The sequence below is a fragment of the Tachypleus tridentatus genome, chromosome 1 (genome assembly GCF_004210375.1).
Source record: "Tachypleus tridentatus isolate NWPU-2018 chromosome 1, ASM421037v1, whole genome shotgun sequence".
NCBI lineage: Eukaryota > Metazoa > Arthropoda > Merostomata > Xiphosura > Limulidae > Tachypleus > Tachypleus tridentatus.
This window is the reverse complement of record NC_134825.1, coordinates 65,400,143-65,422,482: the sequence shown is the minus strand read 5'-3', so window position 1 is coordinate 65,422,482 and position 22,340 is coordinate 65,400,143. Positions and strand designations below refer to the sequence as shown.

Genomic DNA, 22,340 nt, shown 5'->3' with positions numbered 1-22,340 from the left:
TGGTTTCCCATAACTTGAACTAGTTGTAGTAATTTCTCTTCTCCTATACTTGTTAGTAAAACCCCTCACAATTAATTTCAGTAAATGTTCATTTTCTGACATTTTTCTTGTAATTATGACATAAAAAAAAAGTAACAAAAATGTTTAAAACTGAAGAATACAGCAAAAACCTCAAACAGCAGTGATACAACTAAACAAAAATGGAGAAATTACAAGAAGGGGTTTCATATTAAATATGTTGATTGTCCAATTAGTTTTGTATGTGATTTTTCATTCTGTACATGTGTATATTATTATTAGCAAAGCCACATCAAGTTATCTACTGTCTACCAAGGGAAATTGAACCACTGATTTTAGCATTGTAAGCCCATAGACTTACTGCTGCACCAGCAGGGGACTCATTCTATGCATGTTATGTAATAATTTGTTACTCTATTTTAAAACTCAATCTGTTTTTAGTTTGTTATTCAATAGAACAATCAGAAATAATAGAAATTATATTCTTTGCAGATTTTTTTTTTAATTTTAACTGACTAGATAATTTGATCTGCAACTGTGTATTTCAAACTGTCTGTAGTAGTACTATGTTGTAATATATGTATATATATGTGTGTGTGTGTGTGTGTGTGTGTATGTCACTTTTCTTATGGTATGGGCTGAAAACTGCAATACAATAATAATAATAGGCCAAGATAGCAATGTATTCTAGCCAGTGTCTGGTTGAGCTACACATTTTTTGCCTGCCATTCTTATAACTTTATTATTTATCTTTTTGTATGATACAACTTAGATTATTTGGTAATGTAAGAAGTAAGAGGTTATAGGGGTATCTTGTTTTGGCTCACTGACCTGTTGTGTATGAATCACTTGAAACTTGTTACTCCTAGAAAGAAGGACTTGAATTTAATTTTTTAGTGATTTTTATATTCATGAGACATGTTTTTCACATTCTTGGTTGATTATATAGTATTGCAAATAAATAATGTGCATAATATACTCTCACTGTATGGATGGGTACTGTTATATTCTGTGGTAGTTATAGAACTGTATAAGATACATGTATAACATACTCTAAATATTTTCATTGTGTAGACTAGTAAACAAACATTGTACAATGTTTGATTATAGTGCTGTATTGTGTAAGTCGTGGGTTCATACTGCATATCAGAAAATGTATTACTTTTATGTCAGTGTGATATAGGTAGGGATGCATACATATATTGTATTATCTACATAGTTTGTTTTCTTTAGTTTGCAGAGCAAAGGTGATGTTAATGTATTTTTAAAAGTATGCACAAAGGATCTAAGATTTTTTTCCCATTAGGGGCTCAGTTGAAGTAACATCTGTATGATGTTTTCCCCATTAATTTGCTTGACTCTAGCAATGTCGATCAGAAAAACTTTCCTCAAGAGGGAACATCTTGATCCTGTGTTTTTTGACCTTCAGAAAGCACACAATACTACATGAGGGTATGGCATTTTGTGGGACCTACAGTCCTGTAGTTTGCATGACCATATATCAATTTTTATCTGAAATTTTTTACTGGATAAGTGATTCAAACCCCCTGTGGGTTTCACACTTTCCCATTCTTTTCTACAGGAACTTGGAGCTCCTAAGGGCTGTATCTTAAGTGTCACACTTTTCAGTATTAAGATTAATGCTATCACAACACAACTTCCCCCTACTGTTATAAAGAGGCTATATGCCGGCGACTTTCACATTTTGTGTCAGTCATTGAATGTGTGGTTTATTGAGATGCAACTTCAAACTGCCCACAATTACTTGTCAAAGTGGATCACAGCAAATTGATTTTACCTTTTATTTTTGCTAAACTATTTGCATACATTTTGTCACCAGCAGGGTGTACATCCTGATCCTGAATTCTGTCTTGGTGATGCTCTCCCCATGGTCCCTGAAACAAAGTTCTTGGGGCTTTTCTTTGATCATAAGCTTTCTATACTCACATCAAGCAGCAACATGTCAAGTGTACAAGGGCACTGAACATCCTTCATGTCCTCTTTTCCATTTCTTGAGGAGTAATTTGATATCCAGACAAAGTTGGGTGAATTGGATGTGAAATTGGATGACACTGCTGTGTCCATTGATCATCCCACCCTTCCATGGCTTATTACCATCACCATCTCTGATCTTTCATTGAGTCATCTGAGGAAGGTGGATACTCTTAATTGGAAGTACCATCTTCTCTTTGCTAAACATCTTTCAAACCATTCTTCCATTCCTCTTTATATGAATAGTTCATAGTCAGGTGACTCTGTGGGATCTGCTATGGTTTGTTGTAATTTAGTGGTTGCTCACAGGATCCCATCTACAGTTTCTGTGTTCACTTCTGAGTTCTATGCTATTTTCCTTGCCCTGGATCATGTAGAAACTAAGTAATATACAGACTGTACTATTTACACCAACTGTCTTAGCTCTCTACCAGCCTTGGGATGTTTTAGCATTAGTTCTGACCATATTCTCATTGATATTCAATGATGGTGGACTCAGTTTTTTCTATCTTGTATGTGTATCTATTTTTTTTGAATATCTCACTTCACCTGTTTTCTTGGGAATGAGTTTGCTGCTATGCATCTAAGTCTGTTCTGGTGCCATCTCAGCCATGCCTATCTCATATATGGACTTGTGGCCCTGTATTGAAGGATTGGCTTCATGCTAGTTGACAGTCAACTTGGAGTGAGTAACATTGTATGAAGCTTTTCCAGATACAAATTTTCTGTTGTTCTTTGGCTGTTTTGTTTTTTCAAAGATCAGAAAGAGGAAGTAGTCCTAGTTAGGTTTTGCAGTGGTTACAGTTTTTAACTCATTGTTTTTTTTTGTTTATCTGGGACTGATCCACCAATATGTGGCATTTGTGACACTTAACTCACAATAGTTGACATTTTACTGTTGTGCCATTGTTACAGCACCATTTTAGCCATGTCTTTTATTTTGTGAGTTTACCCCTGACATTAGACAGGGTCATTGGTGGTGGGAGGGACTGCCTAACTCTCTTGTGTTTTTTAACTTTTTATGAGCCATATATAAAAGGTAAAAATAGAAAACAAACAAGTTAAAGCAATGTCCAAAATTCAGATAATTAATTTTACTTTTATATTTTTCACTGGTTGTTTGGCACAGATAGCTTTGTTTTATGTCAATAAATGCCAAACAACCAATCTGAAGTTACCACCCTTCTGCCAGAAATTTGATGTCTGTGATACGAGGGCTGTTCAAAAAATATGCGGACTGTTTGAATTGCGCGGCTCCAGTAGGATCCAGGGGAATCCGCTTGGTGTCGCTAGGTTTGCACAGATCAGCTGATTACGATGCCATTTCCCGATTGCAGGAACCTTCATTTGTGTATTAGCTACGCGGTTTTAAGTGAAGGGCGATTTTTTTGTTTGGCGGATTTTAGAATGAATGACCTGAAGGAGCAACGACTTGCTGTGAAATTTTGTGTTAAACTTGGAAAATCTGCGACTGAAACTTTTGCTATGCTTAACACGGCTTACGGTGATGTTGCTATGAAGCATACGGCATGTTTCAAGTAACATGAACGTTTTAAGGATGGTTGACAGTCCATTGAAGATGATGAGCGTCCTGGACGTCCTTCCACGTCAACTGATGACCCACACGTCGACAAAATCAACACCCTGGTGTGGGCAAATTGACGTCTGACTGTCAGGGAGCTTGCTGAAGAGTGTGGGATATCAGTTGGATCTTGTTACGAGATTTTGACCGAAAACTTGAAGATGCACCGCATTGCTGCGAAATTTGTGCCTCAGAACTCGTGAGTTTTTGGCCAAACACTCGATCACTGTTCTTCCCCACCCCCCCTACTCACTTGACCTTGCTCCTTACGATTTTTTCTTGTTCCCCAAACTCAAAAGACCCTTGAAAGGAAGAAGATTTGAGACGATTCCCGAGATTAAGGCAAATGCAACGAAGGAGCTGAAGGACATTACAAAAGAAGCGTACCAGGACTGTTTCAACAAGTGGAAACATTGTTGGGATAAGTGTGTGCATTGGGGAGGAGAGTACTTTGAAGGAGTCCCAGACCTGTAACTTCTAAATAAAGTACATTTTGTTTTATGACATCAGTCCGCGTATTTTTTGAACAGCCCTCGTATGTGGCAATTTTGCACAAAATAAATGAAGCTTGTGTTACTACGTGGGGAACAAAGCAGATATTTCATGTGTTGCATGTCAGTAGACCTGGTTTAGTGATTTTGATTATTCATTATTGGATTCTCAGGTATAGTAATTTTCTTTCAAGTAATTTGATAGGAATAATGAGAGAATCACACAAATATATTTCAGAGTAAAAATGTGAATTTCTCAACCTTGGCTGAGTTTAAAGCAAAAGAAAGAGACTAACAGTGTGCAAGTTATAAAAGAAAAACACATGTATTGTATGGTGGTGTTATTGGAGAGAGACCTCTGTATTTCTAAAGCAAATTAACATTATAGTCTTAAAATATCTTGTATCAATTTCATGAATCTTGTTAAATCTCAATCTAATCTGTTATAGGCTGAGAAAACATAGCATTATATCAAACCAACAAACCTTCTTCTCTGGGTGGTTAGTGCAACCCACATGATTGATGGTAACTCTCACTACAAATAAATTGTTGTACTCCTCTTGCTAGTAAAAAAAAATTAAATTTCATATTCAATATAGTGTGCTCCATGTTACAGAAATCTTTTCCACAAGAAAACTTGTGTGACACCCAAACTGAATAACCTAGTTCTGTGACTAACTGTGCTGAGAGGGACTTGGGGGCTTCCTTGACTGATATTTTGTATTAAGGCTACATCGTCGATGTGTAGGGAAACTTTGAAAAATACCTATTAAATAAAGGAGTAGGAGCATTAGTATGCCTGCATACCTAACCACCGTAAATCAAACATTTGTTAGGTACAGGAAATTGATACATTCTCGTTACTGGATTTATTTTATTTTAGCATCAGTTCTACATATAGTTATATTTTTTAATATATCACTTTTTAAATGTTCTTATGATTTTTTAAAATAGAAGATAACAGTACTTAGTATTGTCTCACCAATATAATAATTACTGGGTTTTTTTCATGCCTACTTTTCTTCTCATGTTTCATTCATCTTTGACAGAGATTTTGTCAGGTATTTTCCTGTCATAAGGGTGAACCGAACACAAAACTACAAATTATAAAGGATCCAAAATTTGCATTTTTTGAGACAATTCGACAACTTCTTCTCACAGGTAAGCCATCTCTTCCATGCAGTTGCCTTAGATTTGCATTCCAATACCTATAGTGAACCTAATCTCATGAAGTGTGCTACTAGATAATGATATCGTTATGTAGCAAACATCCTTCACTAACGGGAAGATGTGTCGTACACCTCCTTCAATAACCTCCTCTACGCATTTTGCTCATGAATCTTCATTTCATTGCTTGGCACTGAACATATCAGCTGGAGTTCTTTATCAATTTAATGTGATTTATGAGGTATAAGGAACTTAATTTTCTTTTTTTTTCTACAATGTTTTTCAAATTGTGAAGGTGCTTCTTACTATTTGTGTGAGTAAACAATTTCTAAACATAGGTTGTGTATCAACTATGGCTAATGGAAACAAGTTGATGGAAAATGACATAACAGTCATTGTTCATAGGGTTGAGGTACCCTTACATAGCCAGTACCTTAATTTCTCTCTTGAGGACTATCCATGGATGCCTTGCTATCTCTCTCTGTTCCAAGTTTCCTCTCTTTTCATCTCCTGTTTCCCATTTTTGTCATTTTTTGCTTTCATCCAAGGCTGGTCTCACATTTCCTTTACACATACCCACCTTTTAGTTAATGGCCTTGATGTGCATATAATTATCATACCCTATTGGTAGCACTCCTCTGACTGGTCATGTTTAATTCCTTCTTCTAAGCTACCTGAAAACCTGAATCTCCTCTTCCCCTGTTACTGTATTTTTTTTTTTTTTTTTCAATTTCACATTTCACTGTTCCATCAAGGGATCTTATCCCTCCTATTTCATGTTTGAGATTTATTTGGTCTCTTCTCTATAGATCATGTATTCTTTTTCCTTTCTCATTCCTGTCACTTTTTTGCTTTGTTCATCTGCCAGCATAAATGGTGTATTTTTTTTTTTACCATTTATCTATCTGTTGTTAATTTCTTCTGACCATCCTATCATCAGGAATCTCTCTTCTTTCTTTGCCTGTCTCCATCATTGTTGGTTATTGTTTAACCTTTTCATTTGTATTTTGCCTTTCTTGATGCCACAGAATGTTTTACTTCTCAGTTCTTTTTACCTTGTTCCACTCCTTCCTTTGCCATGTTGTCACCCATTGCATTGCATCCAGCAAAAGATCTTTCTGGCTGAGAGGTTAATGGGAATCCAGACACTTCTCTATGTCTTCTCACCAAGCTATCCCATACCTTCCTTCTACAGCTAATGTCTGTTCTCTTAAGTCAAAGTGTGCACACACCATACTACTTTTTATGGCATGGCTACAGTGCCCTCTCACTATAACTGATGTTAGTTGAATGAAGGCTGATGGTAGAGGTGAAGTGAGTACAGGGTATGATCTAAACATGCTCCAACCATGCAACACATATTGGCTGTCCAACCTCTCTTATGCAAGAACTCAGGTTGCCATGTTATTATCCCCCCTATTCTTGTGACACATGGGGCTCCATTGTCTATTTCTTCCTTATTCCCAAGCAAAGGTTATATCTTGGAAAATATTATATGTAATCTCTCATAAGTGTACCTCTTTGGAGCCCTTGCTATTTAGTGTTACACTCCATTGGGTTCCTTCACACATTTTCTGAAGGGAGCTCATCTAGGCAAATATTTGCACCAGCTTCCCCCACACTTCATTGTGGGATTATAGCTTAACTACGTGCAGAAGTCTAGTGTTGTCTTGGAAGTTAACATTTTCCTTAACTGAAAATCTATTTTCAATAGCTACTTATTCATACATATTCCCACCCTTTCTTCCCATTTCTGGTGTATTTGTATGTGTATACCTTGTTATTCTTTACCTTGTCAAAGAGTGAAACGTTCTATGTTCATATCTGTAGAGGGAGTTTGTACACATGGAGGTGTGTCACTATTCTGATTATGGAGGACTTTTGATGTGGTATCGTTATGCTGTAGTGCAATTCACAAGAAATCTCTTGAGATTAGATGGAAGCTCACTAATGATGAGTTGGATGCAAATCTTTTAAGGCAAATGCAAGAAGGTAGCTTAACAGTGTGTTGAGGTGAGTATATGTTGAAAATACATTTCTAGGTAAGAAAAATTAACATTTCTAATTGGCCCTTTATAATATTCCTAAGTGGCTATTATTGGGGTAATTCCATTTTATCAGTTACAGGTGTAATTGTTTTAAAGAAATACACAATTGTAAATGTGTATGTGTAGTATTAAACACAATTTTTGAACTGAAAATTGAATATTTTTATTTTAAATATTATCAATCCACATAACTAAAGAAAATGGTAATATGTTTATTATTCTAATACTGAACAAAATGTAATATTTTTTTGTAATTGATATGTTGATATATGCTACACTCTGTTTGGATTAATTTTGCTATTCACATCTTCCAGAAACATCTTTACAATTTCAGATATCATGGGGTACCTCTTACTGTTTTATAATAAGTCAGGAATTCTATGATTGCTGGAGGCTACATTACAGAGATAGAAATGAAAAAAAGATACTTTCATGAAACAAAAACACAGCTAGGGTTTTAAAGTAAAAAAAAAAGGGTATAGAAATGCACATTTAATGACAAGGTGAAATAAGAAAAAAAGCTTAATTCTAGTCAACCCATGGATCTCAAAACTGGTCAGGGCTTACCAAATGATGCAAATTTTGACTGGTTATATCATTATTAGTTCTACACAACTTTGTTAGCTTGTTAATGAACATATGTATTCCAGGAGTTCACAAATTATAGGTCTTTCTTTTGAGTTACCTTATTTTATAATCCTATTTGGTAGTGATATTTTATGTATTCAGGTACAGATGTGAAATTGAAAAAAAAAATTTCATTGTATATTTTTCATTGTTGTAAACATTTCACTGTATGTGTGAAGCTGCTATTGTCAATAGACCACAATGAATTTAAATCACTTTTACATAGCAGTTTCATATTTAATAGATTTAAAATGCTAAAGGTATAAACAAAAAATACTTATAAAAGGATTCTTTTTATTCTTAAAGACTGCATTATACACCCACCTTAAGAAGAGTAAATATTTAAACATGCTCTTTTTTTCAAGAAATCCTGTATTTCTCTCTTAAGTTTCTAAAATTTATCTTCTTTTTTTTTTAGTAGAAACTAACACTTAATTTACATTCAGAAGTTGAGACTATAGATGGTTGATAATGTTGATTAGTGGAACTTGATAATTGGTAACATCTAACTCATTAATTATTCTCACACGAAACTTGAATAGTTGTAATAATCTGAAATGTCAAGTTTGATTTATTGATTATGTCCATGTATTATGAGATTAATTGATTAAGCTGAATAACCCTTGAATTAATCAAAAATAGTGAAGATTGGTTTATAATTTTATGGGACATTAATTGATGGTCCTCAGGTTTTATAAGTTAATTGAGGTAATTGACCAGATCTAATTGAGATTTATAGTAAGTCATTTACTGAGTCTTATTGAATGCACATGCATGATTTCTTGAGATTGGGCAATGCTAGAGGAGAAAAAACTTTTTTATATATTGAGCTGGACTAAAAATTTAACTTGTATGTATTTAATCACTTAATAAAAATTGTTTTCTTTAGCTCCAATAGAATACTTGAGGTATTTGGATACACTTTGTTTTAACCCTTTGTAATTGTCATCTTATGTATTCAGGATACCAGTATAATATACTTTTGTTATTGATAAATTTTGAACAGAAGTGTACTGTCATATAGTCTTCTGTTTATCATATTTATTATATAATTTATGTGAGTAAATTATCATAGCTGTGGTGGTGAGAGAATGGTGATAAAGGTGACCCAAGGCCTGAAGTAGAGTTTTAAAAGGTTATCATGTTATCCCTGTTAAAGGATAGCAGTAAAAGAGGAGGAGCAGTGGTGGTGCCAGTAATAGTAGTAGTTTGGTGAATGTGAATAGGTTGACTGATGGGACAAAATACAGTTGGGTTGATTACAGGTGTTCTGTAATTGATACGGTTGTTTGAGGATTTAGCAAAACCATAAAAATAATATGTTATATTACTTACAATAGATCTGCAGAAGTATCTTTTAAGCATTTGCAGGGATGGTAAGAAGTATGCTATAAAATGTTATCTGTATCCACCACATTCATTTATTACAAATTATGATTTAAGCTTTATAATAAGTATTCCATTATAATTTCTGAAAATGAATGGTATGGTGAAAACTAAAGCCCTTGTATAAAACTTGTAGGTTCTATTGCATGTTTGAGAAAAGGAGGGGATGTTGGTCTGTCTCTCAGAAGTTTTATATTGATAAGTCTTTATGTGTAAACTTCAAGGTATTGCTCTTTTATTCCAATGTTCTATTTTCATATGTTAAAAATGATTGAAAACCACCAAACTGTACAAAAACTTTTCTTAGTTTTTCATGTAAATGAAATGTTCTCTCATTGAGATGTCTATTCCAAAAAAGAATAGGACTAAGTGTAGTATGAGTATTGTATCTGTAAATCCACAGTTTACACATTATTTAAAGAATGCAAAATTACAAAAATACAATAAACATTAATGATAGTTTGTTAAAATTAAAAGAGATAAAAAAAATGGTGTACCATAAAACATAATTCTAAACAAGAACAACACAGAAACTATATGGTTTTGTAGTATTGCATTTGCCATTTATTACTATAAGTGACAGTCTACAACTATTATTGGTAATAGTATCCTGAATAGCACTTGGTGTAAGCTTAAGGTCAAAACTAATGTATAGAGTGTGTAGAAGTGAGGGTTTTTAAGGGTAAGAAAGTAAAAGTTTTATATAAAATAAGTGTTACATTTTTTGTCTAAAATTCTGGAAAACAGCAAGCAAAAAAATTGTGGTAAAATTATATTTAATCTTATTTTATTACAAGATCTTTCTTTAAAAGACTGAAAGTCCATAAAGTTTCTTGTTAACAACATGCTTTTTAAAGTTGTACCCCATTTATTAGTGAAGTCTTTTAATACATTTTTAAAAGTATTGTGGTTATGAAAAGTAGTAGAAATTTAGAGAAATTTTGAGTATTATTATTTTTCTACACACACTGATCAGATGTTGTTTGTGATGATAAACAGTCAGGATGGAAGAAAGTTCGAAATGCTGTACATTGGTGTCCATTTCTACAGACTTACAGAAAACAAAAGTATCCTTGGGTTCAGTTGGCTGGTCATCAAGGTATGTTATAGAATCGTCAAGTTCAAAACCATGTTTTCAGATGTTCAGAAAGCGAATACCTTTAGTTTCAAGTGACAGGTTTTTCAAGGTACATAGGAAAATGGTTGAGTTTCAGTTCATGATATTAGATAGTCATGAAACAGATACCTTTGGTTTCAACTGATAGGTTATCAAACTATATAAAAAATATTTGCCAAAGCACCTATAGTTTCATCAAGCTGCTTGTTAAACTGTGTTTAAAGTTTGAGTTTGATCCTTCATGTTTTGAGATGTTCAGAAAACAAGTGCTCCTGGTTTTAACCATTTTGTTATATACAGCTAAAGGGGGAAATCAGAAATTTTATATATGGTAAAGCTGTTTTCACTGTTAACAATATTTTTGATTTGTGAGTTTAGTTTTTAATTCAGAAGGTGGAACAAGAAAAAAATACTTGTGTATTTTGCTCTTTTGAAATTATGTTTGCAGAGAAGTCAGCTGATGTCAGCTCTTAGTGTTAACTTTTGAAGGTACAAGGAAATGGTTACTAGTTTGTTTTTGTTTCCCTGTTGTAAACTTAAGACTCGCACTAACAAAAGCATTATTGTTCTCTAAAATTAATTTTAACTCTGTCATAATTTAGTATTTTATGTATTTAATGATTTATAATTTGTATAAATGTTCTGTGTTGTATCTTCAAGTAAAATATATTTTAATACCAAAATCATTTTAATTACATGTAACAGTTTTTTTATTTTAATGATTTCACGAAAGTTAAAATGATGCCTGTTATTTGGGTAGAATCTGCTATATCTAGGCAACAAGTTCCCACATTAAGGAAGTCTTAAAGTATCTCACTGGGGAAGCATTAGGCATAATAGGCCTAATATTTGTGTTTTCATGGAGAACGTAGAAAATAAAATATTTGTTGTTTATGTGATTTTTGTTTTATTGTGGTTGCTCAAGTTTTAATCATGCTGCTAATAAACATGCATTACAGAGGCCAGATTGTGTAGCTTTTGCTGACTGGCCCACATGCTACTTGCCTTGGCAACCAAGCAGTCTAGTTAGTACTGTCTCACCACTCCTAATTTAATCATACTTAGCCTGGATATGCTAAAGGAGAAACCACAAAAGTGGCTAGTGGAAAACTTTGTCATGGTTGTCAACTTATTGTGCCAGTTGTTTCCTTTGAATAGTCTTTGAGGCAAACATATTGTTTTATTAATAGCAGCTATGGTAAAATTTTGTACTTAGAATCCTCCACTATAAATGTCTAAAATGCATGTATCATGGGAGTATTGGTACTCAACAGTAAGAATCTGCAAATTGTTTGAAAGGTGTAGTAGTAATCTTTCTAATACCTTCTAAGTTTCATTAATAAACCTGTGCTACCAACCAGCAATTTGCTAGTTTGCATTTCAAACTGTGGGTTGTGATTATAATAGGAAATTGGTTTGCTGTATATTGTAAATTTGAGTTTAAGAATGCATACTTATTTAATATTATTACAGTAAAATATATTTTATTAGGTAATTTTAGAGTTGGAGAGCAAGGGACTATATTAAAGAAATTATGTGGAAGAGAAGAGATTTGTTTGAAGAAGTTGATGAGTGATGTTCTAAAGCCTTTCGTACCTGAATTCAAAGGAAGAGTTGAAACTGAAGAAGGAGAGAGCAAGTTGTTTTAATGTCTTTCATTTTTACAGTCTTACAATTATATATAACAAAATGTTAATAGGAAAAATTTTAATTGTAGATGAAAATAGAAATGAATTAATGAAAATAAACTTTAATTTAATAGATTTAACATTGTCCCCTAGTGGTACAGCAGAATGTCTGTGAACTTAATGCTAGAAACAAGGTGGATGGACCATAGATAGCCCATTGTGTAGCTTTGTGCTTAAACTTGAACAAAACAGATGTAATATTTCAAATGCCATTAACCTGGAGTTTTTATAAAGATCAGATGTTTGAAGGAATTTGAATAAGAAACAGATTGTCTTATTTTTGTTTTATTCCAATGAAATTGTTTTACCCTACTTCTTTCTATTTCTTTGTAATGGAAAAATTAAACATTCTTTTTTAGCATTATTATGTTTCTCTAAGATTTATTCTAGTCATTTATACTTAACTTTAACCAACAACTAAACTGGGGATTTTTTTAAAATTTACTAAATCAGAGTATGCAAAGAATTATATTAAAAATGAGAGACAGTTTTTTTATTATTTTTCCAATATTCTGTTTACATGGTATTGCATGTATATCTATAGTGAAGTAGAAATTCTTTTAATTCCATTTTTTCAAAACTGTAATAATCTATATGATCAGTTTGATCATTGTTTTTATTTCTTTAATTGTTTATTAATATATTAATTCTAACATGTTTTAGCTAGTTTTCAAATTGTAATAAGAACTAATCACGTGATATGTTTTTAACAATGTTTTGCTGTATTAGTTTTATTGAGGTTTTTAAATGTATCTCATTGAATTAACCTAAACTGTTTATTAGTCATATAAACAGTTTAAATGTCTGTTAGCCTTCAGTTTACCTTACTACAGTCACCAAAAGATTAATGTATCTTGTACCAGTATCATAAATTATTTTTGAAAATTGTGTGAAATATATTGTAGAGCAAAATAAACTTGATGTACACTAATGATAGAAAAATATAAATCATATTGTTTAATTTACATCCTTTTATAGTTTACTATGTTTCTTATTAATAACAAATACATTTTATTATGTGCAATTATTGGAATACAAGCCATTATGATAACATTTTCATTGGAAAAAATTTGCGTGTTGATAGTATAGAAGCAGCAATTAATATCTTCAGTACTTTTGTTGCAGTCCACCGTAACTTTGTATTTCAAAACCAAAGTTATCTTTACACATTGTGTGCTATCAATATCCCTGGTGAACATTTTCTCAACACTTAAGGAAATTTGAACTAATTTTAGCACTTGATCATAGAGAGAATACTAATACACTTGTGGCCTTGTGCTATTTTTTGCATATGAACTAGGCAACAATAGCATCATTATTACTATATGCGAGTTTTCATAAGCTGTGATTTTAAGTATGTAACAGAAAAGAATGTTGTCACTGTTTGTTTTAATGATACTCAGATAAGTTATTTTTATTGTTGTTTTTCTGTACATATATTCATCTGTCTATCTACAATTCTGTCTGCTCATTTAGCTAATGTAGTTAATTGAGTGCAGATTTATAAAGTACAAAATGTAACTGAATAAGAATCAATAATACTCATTGTTTAAGTTGAGCATCAAAATTGTTTTTAATATTATGCTGACTGAGTTCAAGTCAGCATCAAAATTTTTTTCAGAATTTGTACTCCTTTATTTTGGATGTTCATAAACCTGAGGTTTAGTCTTGAGTGAGTAGTAAATTGGTGTTTAATACACTCGCAAGAAATTATATAAATTGAAATCATTTGAAAATAATATTTTATATGTAGTTTATTGAAAAATGACACAACTTTTAGAAATTACATGTAGTTATGCTATTTTTATAAATTCATTGATGCAGTCAGACATTCAGGTGTTAAATGTTCAAAGAAAAATAATTCTGTAGAGCAGTGGTTCTCAACCTCTTTCAGTCCGAGGCTTCCTTCACTTGAATAAAAACGTTTGAGCCCTCCAACCTATAACATGGTGATTGAAAACGAGTACTGTAGTAAAAACAGTAGCATCTTTTGACATAATTTATCAGTTAATTAATTCAACAATTCAATACAAATTTAATTTTAAAAAATTGTAATTTATTCATAAATCATTATTGTTTGTTTTTATTATAGACTTACACTGAAATGAATTTTTTAAAATTTCAAATATTGTATGTATTGTCTGTTTTTTCCAACTACTAAGATCTAGCATGCTGAAGTGTCCTTGTATATTTATAGTAAAAATGAATGAATTAGTTGAGAAAAATAGTCTTATAATAACCTCTGGATTTTGTTCAGTTTACTTAGAACTCCAAGATCTATTGGCTGGATTTGATAGAGCTTGTGTTATGGATGTTAAAATTGGAATTCGTACATATTTAGAGGAGGAACTTGCTAAAGCAAAGGAGGAGCCAAAATTAAGAAAAGTAAGTAAATAAAAAAAACAACAAAATTTAAATATTTTGTTTGATGCTAAATGTTTTTGAGCAACAAGTATGTTTGATACATCAAGCTCAGATCATTTGCTGATGATCAGTATTTGACTGCTTTAAGCCACTTATGTTCTTTGCACTTAGACAAATTAATTGTATGCTGCTAACAAATACCTGTATATTGCTGCATGCAGCATTGAACGTTACTTTATTTTGGTGTTAGCTTTATGCAATAAAAATGAAAGTAGCTGCCAAACATGACCTGTTTGTCTGATTTTGTAACTACATTAACTTAATCTTTAGAGGTTTACTTAAGTTCCTTTGCTAAATTTCACCAAGATAGGTTTAGTCAGTTCCTCACAATAACTCATTTACAGGTGCATCTGTCTCAAACAATAACATGTATATTATTATCACACACAAAACAGTTTAAAAATGTTTTGTTTTTGTTTATTTTATGCCAGTCAGTCACAATTCTGAACACATTAATTTTGAAATTAACATTATTTTGTAACAGTATCAGGATAATAGAATATTTTCTCTCTTTCTTTTCATTTCACCTCAGTGTGGATTCCTGTACGTGGTGAGGGGACCTCCCAGGGAAGGTTCTGTTCTGTCTGATTACCTTCTCTGGCATCTAAACATCCACCCACGTGTTTGCCGTGCATGGTGACCCGTGAAGGGGAGGAGAGGATCCTGGTGGTTGAGGGGTCCAACCCTAACACACCATTTTGGCCTTGAATTCCTGTAGACGGGTGGCTTTTGGGTGGCCCCCCTTGGGTCAATCGGCTGGTCCACTTGGGCTAGAGTCAACCAAGTACCAGTGTTGGAAGTTCTCAATGGGTGTTGTGGACATAGTGCCTGATGCTGGTGTTTGGGTATAGTGCTCACGAAACCCTGGCGTTGCTGCATTGTCCTTGCATGACATTGTAGTGCATCCCCTCCTAGGGCTCCATGGTGGGTGGGGTCAGTGGGTACCGAAATTTTTCTTTTTTCCTATGGATCCTCCTTCAAAAAATCCTACACATGTACCTCATTTTCGTATATTACATTCTCTTTCAAAAAAACCTTTAGGGCAATTGTCCCCCTTTTTTATTCAGAAGGGAGTAGAGGGTCTTGCTGGCTCTCCAAAGTCAGTAAAGAAGCTTCGATCTGGAGACATATTAGTTGAAACATCCACAACCCACCACAGTGAACTCCTCTTGAATTCAGCGGCAATTGGAGATATACCTATTGAGGTTACCCATCATGCTACCTTGAATTCATCACGAGGAGTTATTGTTGAGAGGGATTTGAAGAATGTCCCAGAGTCAGAGATTCTCGCTGGTCTCTCCACTCAAGGAGTTTCTGCAGTGAGGTGCATCTCCACTCGCAAAGATGGAGTACACTGCTAACAAATACCCTCGTTTTGACATTTACATCATCATGTGCACCTACCATCATCAAGGCAAGTTATCTAATTTGCAGGGTACGGCCATACATTCCAAACCCTCTTCAATGTTTCCAATGTCAAAGGTTCGGCCACTCAAAGACATCATGTCGTGGTTCCCTGACATGTGCACTTTGCAGTGGTAAGGACCATGATGCCTGTGAATGTGACATGGACCCATATTGCGTCAACTGCAATGGTTCTCACCATTCCTACTTTCATTCTTGCCCAAAATGGTTGGAGGAAAGAGAGGTGCAGCATTTGAAAACGACTCATAACATTAGTTATCCTGAGGCTCGGAAATTGCTGCCTGCCACTCCATCTCGGACATATGCTGCTGCACTTCGTTTCACAACTACAGTGGGACTGCAGACAGATCTCTCTGTGCCTTCAAGAGAATCGTTTTCAAAACAAATGAAAAGCCTTTTGACCTCCATGGTTAAAAAGGTTGATGAATCGACTTCCACACCCATCTCTGTTCCTCCCATACATTCCAACAAACCTCAAGATTCACATCCTTCAGTTTCAAATACAGGCATTTCTTCTGATACATCTTTTTCTCCCACCCCAAGATGCAAAACAATCATTCGTTTGTGTCCTCAGTCACTGGAATCCCCTTCCAATAACAAAGACCTGTCCAATTGACCCAGGACAGGATCCATGGAGGTTGATAGACCTCCTCCGACTGAGGACAGTAAGGAAAAAAGATGTGGTCGTAAACAGAAGGGTTCTTCAGCCAACCCGTCATTAAAAATGGCTGCCTTGATACAATGGAACTGTCGAGGTTTACGTTCTAATCTGGATGATGTCAAAACACTGATTGCTTCCTACCATCCTGTATGTCTTTCCTTACAAGAAACATTTCTAAAATCTGCTGATACAGTCACCATTTGGCAGTTTTTTCTGTACAGAAATGACAGGCTGTGTGATGGACGAGTACATGGAGGTGTGGCACTATTGGTTGATCAGCATGTGCCCACCCTGTCTTTGTCACTCAACACACCCTTGGAGGCCATAGCCATCTGTGTTTCCTTGGGTCATACCATCACTGTTTGTTTTCTCTACCTGTTCCCTGGAGAGACATGATCAATCAGACCTTGATGCTCTCGTTGAACAGTTGCCATCTCCCTTTCTACTCCTGGGGGACTTAAATGGACATCATCCCCTCTGGGGATGTGCTGTTATTGATGGGAGGGGTCGCTCTGTAGAGCGTATGCTCTCTGATCACAATCTTTCTCTTTTCAATAATGGTTCTTCCACTTATTTTCATGCACCTAGTCAGTCCTTTACCGCTATTGATCTCTCAGTTTGCTCCCCTTCATTATTCTCCCATTTTTCATGGAGGGTTGACAATTATCCACGAAGCAGTGATCATTTTCCTAAACTTTTGAGAGAGACTGGCCGTGGTCGATGCCACCCTACCCGCGTGCCCCAGTGGAAGTGGATCAGGCAGACTGGTCCACTTTCACTGCTCTTGCAGAATGTGATCCTGCCATCGTGAATCAGCCATCAACAGACGACTGTGTGGCAGCCGTAACTGGCTGTATTATACAAGCAGCTGTTCAGTGTATTCCTAAAACCTCGACACGTTTTCCACAATATTCTCATCCGTGGTGGAATCCTGCTTGCCACTTGGCACGGAAGGCTCAAAAACGGGCCTGAGATACTTTTCGTAGATATCCCACACTTTCGAACCGCGTCACTTTTCAACGGGCCCGTGCACATGCTAGGTGGGTAAGATGTCAAAGCCAGAAGGAATCTTGGATTAAGTTCACAACAAGCATATCTTCTACCACCAGTTCCAAAGTCATATGGGACAGGGTTCAAAAGGTCAGTGGGCACTACAATTCTGTCCCCCTCTTGATCTTACTCTCTGATGGTCAGGAGGTGGCTGATGTCAGGAGCATCACTGATACTCTGGGTGAAAGCTTTTGCCCGGGCATCTAGCACTTCTGCTTGTTCCTCCACTTTCTTGGCCATCAATACTCGGTCATAGCGTTCACCTCTTTCCTTTTGAACTGACTGTCTCTTTGACTATAATTGTCTCTTTACACTGGTGGAACTGAAAATGGCCCTTCATTGGTCTGGCAGTACATCTGTTGGACCTGATGATGTACACTATGCACCATCTATCTCCTGCTTCTCTTGATGTCCTTCTAATAGTCTTTAACTGAATCTGGCAGGAGAATGTTTTTCCTTGTTTACCTTACTCTAAGCCAGGGAAAGATCCCAAGATTCCTTCAAACTACCGCCCAATTGCTTTGACGAGCTGTCTCTGTAAGACCTTAGAAAGGATGGTTAATGCTCATCTTGTTTGGTTCCTCGAATCACACAACCTCCTCTCGCCCACCCAGTGTGGGTTCCGACGACAGCATTCCACCACAGACCACCTAATTTGACTTGAAACATCAATCAGAGAAGCTTTTCTCAAATGCCAACATCTTGTCAATATTCTTTGACATTGAGAAGGCTTATAACACAACATGGAGGTATGGCATTTTGAGAGACCTCCATACATATGGGTTACGTGGCCATTTACCCATGTTTATTAAAAAATTTTTAATGGACAGGAGATTCCAAGTTTGTGTGGGTTCAACACTTTCCCGTTCTTTTGTACAGGAACTTGGAGTCCCTCAGGGCTGTGTTTTGAGTGTCACACTTTTCAGTATAAAGATAAATGCCATCACTGAACAACTCCCTCTCACTATTGTGAATGGGCTGTATGTCGAAGACTTTCACATCTCATGTCAGTCGTCGAACATGAGATATATTGAGCGGCAACTACAAACTGCCCTCAATCGCATTCTGAAGTGGACTATGGCAAACAGCTTTAATTTCTCTCTCTTTAAAACTGTTTGCATGCACTTTTGCCACCAACAGGGTATTCACCCTGATCCTGAACTTCATATCTGTGAAGTTTCACTGCCAGTGGTCCCTGAGACCAAGTTCTTGGAGCTTATCTTTGACCGTAAGCTGATCTTTATACCACACTTAAAGCAGCTACAGGTCAAATGCACAAAAGCACTGAACATCCTCCGTGTCCTCTCTACTACCAGTTGGGTAGCAGATCCATGTTCTATGTTAAAGGTATATCGTGCTCTTATTCGATCAAAACTCTACCATGGATCAATGGTCTATAGCTCTGCCAGACCCTCAGCCTTAAAGATGCTAGACCCCATTCATCACCAAGGACTTCGACTCTGTACTGGGGCTTTCCGCACCTCTCCAGTTCAAAGCTTATACGTTGAATCTCATGAACCTTCTCTGCACCTTCGCTGTTTGCAACTATCTTTGCTATATTCTTCGAAACTTCATTTCTTACCAAAGCATCCGACCTGGGGATGTGTTTTCCTTCCTCAATGGGCCGTACTTTTTCAGAAGAGATGATCTGCCATTGCTCCGTTTGGCCTTCGCATCCAGGTGCAATTGGATGGCTTGGGTCTGTCCTTGGATAACATTGCAGATTCCACAGGTCAGCCCATCTCACCATGGCTTATTACAGCCCCCAAATGTGACCTTTCTTTCAGTCATCTGAAAAAGGCAGATACTCCAGATTGGAAGTACTGTCATTTATTTAATGAACATCTTTTAAACAATCATTCCGTTCCCATTTATACAGATGGTTCCAAATCAGGTAATTCAGTGGGCTCTGCTGCGGTTTGGTGGTTGCACGCAGAATCCCCTCTACAGCTTCTATGTTCACTGCTGAACTGTATGCCATATCTCTTGCCCTGGATCATATTGAAGCTGAGCAGTACTGCAACTGCACTATTTATACTGACTCGCTTAGTTCTATACTGGCCCTGGAATTGCTACATGTTGGCTCACACCATGTTCTCACTGATATTCAAAACCGACTGGCCCATTTCTCATTAACTGCTACTTCTATTCAGATTTTCTGGATACCAGGCCATGTTGGTATTCGCGGGAACGAGCTTGCAGACATGGCAGCTAAATCTATTTGCTCCAGCACTATCACCACTGTGCCTATTCTGTACATGGACTATGGTCTTGTATTCAAGGCTCGGCTCCGTGCCAGCTGGCAGTCCACTTGGAGTGAGCAACGCAACAACAAGCTTTTTCAAATAAAACCCTATATTGGGCTTTGGCCATCTAGCTTTCTTAAGGTTTGGAAGGAGGAAGTTGTTCTAACTAGACTACACATTGGTCACAGTTTTTTAACTCATCGTTTTATTTTATCTGGAACTTATGCACCAATGTGTAGTTTATGTAACACTCAAATCACTATCAGCCACATTTTACTTTCTTGCCATCATTACGATTCTCAATGATGGCAATATTATAAACATGTTTTTTCCCAGGGTTTATCTGTAACATTGGACAGTGTTATTGGTAATGGTGACACTGTCCACCTTGATAAAGTTTTTAGTTTTTTAATGGCCATTAATCTTTTTAATCTCATTTAAGTGTTGGTTATTTATTCATTATACCTTTTTAATTGTGGTTCCCTTTTCACAGTTTCATTCTCTCTAGTTCAATTTGACATTGAAAAATGGCCAGAACATTAAATAACTCGACACCAAAACTGGAAAGGCCAACTTCAGGTGACTAATGCTGCTGTTTTAACTACCCGTTAGTCATCCTGGCGAGTTGTTATTCCAATTTTGCTGCATGTCTTTAAACTTTTATTACTTTACCCTTTGGTACTGGCCATAATGACACATAACCCGGAACCAGGACTGGAAAGACCACCTTCAGGTGACTGACGGTGGTTCTGGAACTTGCCTGTTAGTCTTCCTGACAGGTTATGATCATTACCATTCTGCTACAGAAGTTCTTTACAACTTTGTTGACTGGATGTCAACATTGGTTTTTACGCCATTTTCTGTTTTAATTGCCGTTTTGCTTTTATCTTCAATTACTTTTACAAATTTTACTACATTTACTTTACTTTTACCTTTTTGCTGGACATTTGGCTACTCATTATTATGATTTTGCTATATGTCTTTTAAAACTTCTATTATTTTACATTTTGATAATAGCTGCTATGGCACATAACCCGGAACCAGGACTGGAAAGGCCAACTTCAGGTGACTGACGGTAGTTCTTGAACTTACCTGTTAGTCTTCCTGGTGGGTTATGATCATTACCATTTTGCTAGAGTAAGTACTTTACAACTTCTTTTACTCTGCTTTCTCTCTTAACATTGTAAACTAGGTGTCAACGTTGGTTTTATGCTTTTTCTGTTTTTCAATGATGTTTTGTTTTACCTTCATTTCCTTTTCTGTATTTTACTACATTTAATTTATTTTTACCTTTTTACCAGACGTTTGGCGCAGATAGTCTAGCTGCTTTGTGCCATAAAACACTAAATCAGTCAGTCAATTCTTTTCATTTTATGATGCTAATTTTTCTTTGCCATTACACAATGTAAATTTCAACATTATGGTAATGCTTTACTGATCCCTGTCAACATGAGTTAGGGCAAGAATACTTAGTTTCTCTAGAATTTCCATATACTTGGACCAAATGTCATAAGGGTTCAGCTTTAATGAACATATTGATCAAATTTAAGGGTTTAGATAACTAACATGGTATTCCATACAGTGTCTTAACTATATTGAGGGAAGCTAAGAAGGAGCTAGCAAATGGTACTAGTACATGCTAGAAAAATCAATTTAATAGTATTCTACAAATAAACCTTGATAAAAACAGTATTTAACATTGTATATTAAGTTCTGTTGTCATGCCACAGCCCAAAAAATGCAGATAAATTATCAGTAGGTTAGAGAGTTTGCAAGCTTTACATGATGCTGATTAGACTCTCCAACAAATTTCTGCAGGTTTGAAATGCTTCCCAAACACTGTCAAGTACACTCTAGATCATAAGACCAAGACAGGTAAGCTTGAAAATAGGGAAAAAAGAATTATAATGCTTAAACTCAATGATACTGATGTTGAATATCTTCATTTACGCAGCCTTTGGGACAGAAGGAAGAGTGCCACTGATCATAAGCACGAGATAAACAACCATGTGCCAAATAACAGAAAAGTGTCCAGATCTACAGTATTAAGAAGATGCAACAAGAATGAAATATATTTTGTTATGTAGCAGTTAAAACTATTTACTTCAATCTCCAAATATTGTCAGAAGATTAAAGTTTACTAAAAAGAACAATACAAAAACAGTTGATGGTTGGAAAAGGGTGTTATAGACAGATGAGTCCAAGTTTAAAATATTTGGCTCAGAGCATAAGTTGTCTGGTAGAAGAAAAGTGAAAGATATTTACCTCAGTGTATAGCTCCTACTGTGAAGCATGGGGAAGGCATTGTGATGGTTTGAGGATGTTTTTCTGCTGGTGGGTGTGACAGGAGATGTTTACAAAATAGATGGAATAATGGAACATTGCAAATACCACCAGATATTGATGCAGTGGTTTTGC

The 22,340-nt window shown here is 35.5% G+C and overlaps 1 protein-coding gene across 12 annotated transcripts in view; it reads left to right on the top strand.

Annotated features, from left to right (window-relative positions):
- LOC143250677 (inositol-trisphosphate 3-kinase A-like) overlaps nucleotides 1-22,340 on the top strand; it is a 59,376-nt gene that overhangs the window by 23,488 nt on the left and 13,548 nt on the right. For all 12 annotated transcript variants that reach the window (XR_013028309.1, XR_013028308.1, XR_013028305.1 and 9 more), the window contains exons 5-7: nucleotides 10,311-10,410; nucleotides 11,920-12,063; nucleotides 14,374-14,501. Coding sequence is in view for 6 of the 12 variants with exons in the window: in XM_076501625.1 (XP_076357740.1) it covers nucleotides 10,311-10,410; nucleotides 11,920-12,063; nucleotides 14,374-14,501 (372 nt within the window). In the remaining 6 variants the exon portion in view is untranslated. The remainder of the gene's footprint in view (nucleotides 1-10,310; nucleotides 10,411-11,919; nucleotides 12,064-14,373; nucleotides 14,502-22,340) is intronic.